This window comes from Propithecus coquereli, unplaced genomic scaffold (assembly GCF_000956105.1).
Source record: "Propithecus coquereli isolate 6110/MARCELLA unplaced genomic scaffold, Pcoq_1.0 Scaffold862, whole genome shotgun sequence".
Taxonomy (NCBI): Eukaryota; Metazoa; Chordata; class Mammalia; order Primates; family Indriidae; genus Propithecus; species Propithecus coquereli.
In genome coordinates, this window is record NW_012154863.1 from 502,710 (window position 1) to 508,267 (window position 5,558).

At 37.7% G+C, this 5,558-nt stretch overlaps 1 protein-coding gene across 1 annotated transcript in view; it reads right to left on the reverse strand.

Moving 5' to 3' along the window:
- HAUS3 (HAUS augmin-like complex, subunit 3) overlaps window positions 1-5,558 on the reverse strand; it is a 9,818-nt gene that overhangs the window by 530 nt on the left and 3,730 nt on the right. Inside the window, exon 3 of the mRNA XM_012664157.1 lies at window positions 4,372-4,600. Coding sequence (XP_012519611.1) covers window positions 4,372-4,600 — 229 coding nt within the window. The remainder of the gene's footprint in view (window positions 1-4,371; window positions 4,601-5,558) is intronic.

Sequence of the window (5,558 nt, forward strand, 5' to 3'; positions counted from 1 at the left end):
AGATTTAATATAAATTCTATGTAAGATTAATTGCAACAACTTTTGATAGGTAATTTTAAGTGATTCAAAGCAAACTCTTACTTCCTGAAGCATACTTGACATGTAAACTGTGTATTCATTTATTCAACAATTACTGAATGCCTACCATGTGCCAAGCACTGTTTTAGAGACCATGGATACAAGAAGGAACAAGGTCTCCCTCATGGAATTTATATTCTGCCTAATTAATTAAATGTTGTTTTAGCCTAATTTCTGTTTACTTTAGACATAGAAGTTACAGAGAAAGCCTGGAAATTAAAACCAACAAAAAAGAATTACCCCAAGAAAACTCTCCATTTTTCTTTTTTTTTGCATTGTCTTAGAAGACAGAATTACATGTGACATTCAACAAAAACCATCCTGACTTATCCTGTCATTCTCCTACTCAAGAACCTAGGCATGCTGGACCTTTCACATTTAGTAAATTCAAATTCCTTACTTTCTAGCATTTAAACAAGACTATTAACGAGTTTCCATAGCTTTCTTTTTTTTTTTTTTTTTTTGAGACAGAGTCTCACTCTGTTGCCCTGGCTGGAGTGCCGTGGCATTAGCCTAGCTGACAGCAACCTCAAACTCCTGGGCTCAAGCGATCCTACTGCCTCAGCCTCCCGAGTAGCTGGGACTACAGGCATGCGCCACCATGCCCGGCTAATTTTTTCTATATAGTTTTAGTTGTCCGATTAATTTCTTTCTATTTTTAGTAGAGACGGGGTCTCGCTCTTGCTCAGGCTGGTCTCGAACTCCTGAGCTCAAACAATCCGCTCGCCTTGGCCTCCCAGAGTGCTAGGATTACAGGCGTGAGCCACCGCGCCTGGCCTCCATAGCTTTCTAATCAAGCATTCTACTCATAAATTTTAGCCAGTATCACCAAAGAGATTCTCAGAAAATCTGTAGCTGTTAACTACCTTCAACCTTCCATAGCTTCTCAGCATGGTCCATGAACATCGTAATCACCAGGGGTGCTTGTTATGAATATAGATTCCTGCTCCCCACTCCAAACTAAATTACTCAATCTCTGTGACAGAGATAGGAACCTGCATTTCGATAGGCTCCCTGGTGACTCTAGTGTATAAGTTTAAGAATGACTGCTTAAGACCTGTCACAAATGACAATTCACAGAGCAGTACTTCTTAAACTACACTTTAAAAAAATTTAAGTAATTTCAACACTACCTACATTTAGTGGTCTCCTTTGAGAAAAACTTGGTAAACATACCTGAAATTAAGATGCATCTTAACAACTAAGAGTATCATGTGATTGTTTCTAACCAGGTACTCTTAAGAAATGCTTTCTCACCAACATTCTTGATGTACAGTGTGGAAAAATATAGACAACTTTGAATTAAAAAATAATTTAGAAGAATCAGATACTGAATGTAAAGCTTTAAAAATACCCTAGCCATTTTATAATTGGCTTATTTTTTCCTTGTAATGTACATTCAAAAGTGATATGATAAAAATGTATGTTTATCTATACCTAAAAGATGTTTTCTAATAAGTATAAAATAAAAACTATCAAAGGCAAAAATAATGTATACCCCAGACCCCCCCAAAAATTCCAATGATCCCACTTCCAAGAATGTATGTGAATGAAAGTATCCAACAACAAAAAGCTATGTACACAAAGATATACGTAACGCTGTTCAAGAACAAAAGAAAAAACGAAGATTACCAAAATGTCCAATAATGATGGATAGGTCACAGAAATTATGGCACATTAATTAAATCAACAGAGTACTGTAACATTAAAAATTAAGAAAACTATTTAGAGAGTGAAAATGTTTATTTCATAATGCTAAGTAAAAAGAAGAATACAAAAGATATGTAAGTAAAAAGAAAATTATAGTCTTTGCTGAGGGTCACACTGAGCTGCCAGCTGCATCAGGGTGTCATTAGGAGTCAGCACCACAGCAGAAGATGTCAAGATCAAAATCAAGAACTACAGGATTGCCTCTCCCCTTTATTTTTTGAGACAGAGTCTCACTCTGTCACCCGGGCTACAGTGCAGTGGCATCAGCCTAGCTCACAGCAACCTCAAACTCCTGGGCTCAAGTGATTCTCCTGCCTCAGCCTCCCAAGTAGCTAGGATTACAGGCCTGTGCCGCCACACCCAGCTAATTTTTCTATTTTTAGTAGATACAGGGTCTTGCTCTTCCTCAGGCTGGTCTGGAACTCCTGAGCTCAAGTGATCCTCCCCCGCCTCCCAGAGTGCTAGGATTACAGACTGTGAGCCACCACGCCCGGCCTGAGGACTGCCCCTTTTGATGGCCACTTCTCCAGCCAGAACCAGACCATGAACTGTTGGCATAACTACTCGCACTTCTCACTGCTGTGAGAAGGTAATGACTGCTAAAGTGAGGGATGTCTCTATGTGCGAATGGTACTGGTATAAGTTCCTCTGCCCCATATCCTGGTCTCAGCTAGAGACAACCACTAGGCAGAAGGTATGTTTCCTGGGAAGATCTGAACTAGTCCCACCCCACCTCTCTGTCCTCCATCCTTCTCCCAGTGTGGTAAAGAGGGGCCTGGGCACATGATGATCCCTACCCTGGGACCCTGAATCATGACTTAACTAATAAAAACTTATTGGAAAAGTGTAAAACAAAACAAAAAAGGAAAAAAAAGAAAACTCTATGTCTTGCTTTGCAATTACTTACTAACAAAAAGATGGCAAAAGAATATTAATATTAGACAAAAGAGTACCAAGACAAAATGCATTATAAGACTAGAGAAGGCCATTTAAGTAACGCTAAATACTTTGATTCACCTCAATTTAAAAACCACCAGGATAATAATTCGCTACAATTTTAAACTTGGAAATAACTTATAAAATAGACTCAAAATACATAAAAAACTGATACAGAACTACCTGAAGAAATAGTCAAATGCACCATCATAGTGGAGATTTTTACACAATTCTCTCACTAAAAGATCAAGAAAACAAAATCAATAATGGGAGATCCGTTAAAAAACAAATCACAGATATCACTTCACACCATTAAGATGTCTACTATTTTTAAAAACCACAGAAAATAACAAGTATTAGCAAAGATGTAGAGAAATCAGAACTGTGCAAGTGTGAGACATTCAAAAAGACTATCCATAGTAGTAACGATCTACAGTAGCAAAAACTGGAAATAACCTAAATGTTTGTCAACAGAACAGATAATTACATTGTGGAATTTCTTTTTTGTTTTGCTTGGGTTTTCTTTGAAACAGAGTCTCTCGTTCTGTCACCCAGGCTAGAGGGCAGTGGCACAATCATTGCTCACTGCAAAACTCGAACTCCTGGGCTCAAGCAATCCTCCCATCTCAGCCCTACCAAGTAGCTGGGACTACAGTCGCATGTCACCATTCCTGGCTATTGGAATTTCATATAATGGAATATTAACTATACATAAGAGAAAACTTTTATCAACATGGATGACTCTTAAAAACATGTTAAAGGCCGGGCGTGGTGGCTCACGCCTGTAATCCTAGCACTCTGGGAGGCTGAGGCAGGCAGATCGTTTGAGCTCAGGAGTTCGAGACCAGCCTGAGCAAGAGTGAGACCCCGTCTCTAATAAAAAAAAAACAAACAGAAATTAGCTGGACAAAATATATATAGAAAAAATTAGCTGGGCATGGTGGCGCATGCCTATAGTCCCAGCTACTTGGGAGGCTGAGGCAGAAGGATTGCTTGAGCTCAGGAGTTTGAAGTTGCTGTGAGCTAGGCTGACACCACGGCACTCACTCTAGCCCGGGCAACAAAGCAAGACTCTGTCTCAGGAAAAAAAAACAAAAAACAAAACATGTTAAAAAACAAGTTACTGAAAAATGCATACAGTATAATTCCATGTATATAAAGTTCAGATACATATAAAACTAAATATACAGTCTAGGATATATATGTGTAATAAACTATAAATAAAAGCAAGCGAGTGGTAAACAAAATTAAGTATACTAGTTACTCTTTGAAGAAAGGGAGAATTCCATTAGGAGGAGCATGTATCAGTCAGTATACATAGAGGATTTTAAAGATGTAAAGGCAATCCTGTATTTGCTAAGTGAAAAAAAATGAGAGATTTACTATTTTTTTAAATACTTAGCAGAAACGTTACATGTGTGCCTGGAAAATTTTATAAATTTTTAAAATTCCATGCACACTCATCAAAACTATCTGAAAAATGTATTTATATGCGAACAAAGGTTAGCAGGAGATATAAAAAATAAATTTTAAATATTTTGGGGTAATGGGTTTGGGATATTTTCCTTATGTTAACATTTTCTTTAATATCTTTTACAATAAATATTATTTTTTAAAGCATTTTTAACTACAATGGCAAACACCTACCTGATCACTAAGCAAAAGCTGATTTCCTCCTTGATACAACGCATCACAGAGCATGTCCACATCATTATTCAGTTTGGACAGAAAGAAAGAATGTTCTTGAGCAGATAGTGCCAACTGATCTTGTACTAAAGAAACATCCTGTTTCAATTTCTTGGCCACTTCCTCCAGGTTTCCATGAGTTATAAACAATTCTTTTTTCTTATTCTCTCCCTCTAAAAGTTGATAAAGCCTAAAATACGACAAAAATAAAAATTACAGGGAAAAATTCTCAAGTACAGTTTTCAAAATTACAATCCACTGTATCGGGGCATTTGTGGGGATAGCTAAATAACAACTTATAAAAATACATTGCTAAAATCAAGCAACTGAAACCATTCTCACTGAAATACTATGTCAGTATTTAGTTTTAGGCATAAAATTTTTCTTGACTTTGCCATTAACCTACTTCACACAAAACGCATTTCAGAGATCCTCCCAGGGAAACACTTATTTCACGGACTATATAACATGATGTAGTAGGACCAGCAATGAATCTGAAACAGAAGACCTAGGTCTGAGTTCTCTATTGTGTGACACCTAAGGTAAATCAATCTCTGAGATTTAATTTCTACATCTTAATACCTACCTATTTTACAGGATTGTGGAGGGATTAAAAGAGAAAAACTAAAAATGTAAACGATGTAAAAATAAATGTAAAATTAAAACAATGTAAAATACAAAATGCAAACAATAAAAAGCTACACGAATAGCTTATAAATACTAGCAAACTTTTGCTATGCCAGTCCTATCCATATTTTGTTGGCAAATTAAAATCTTTTTTGTTTTTTTTTTGAGACAGAGTCTCACTCTGTTGCCCGGGCTAGAGTGCCATGGTGTCAGTCCAGCTCACAGCAACCTCAAATTCCTGGGCTCCAGCGATCCTACTGCCTCAGCCTCCCAGAGTACTAGGATTACAGGTGTGAGCCACCACGCCTGGCCCGCAAATTAAAATCTTGATAAGCCATTAGGCCACTTTAATACTTCAAACAATTGGCCAGATATGGTGGCACAAGCCTGTAGTTCCAGCTAACTGGGAGGCTGAGCTGGGGGTGGTATCACTTGAGCCCAGCAGTTTGAAGGCTGCAGCAATGATCATGCCGCTGCACTCCATCCTGGGTGAGAGTGAGACCCTGTTTCTTTTTTTTTTT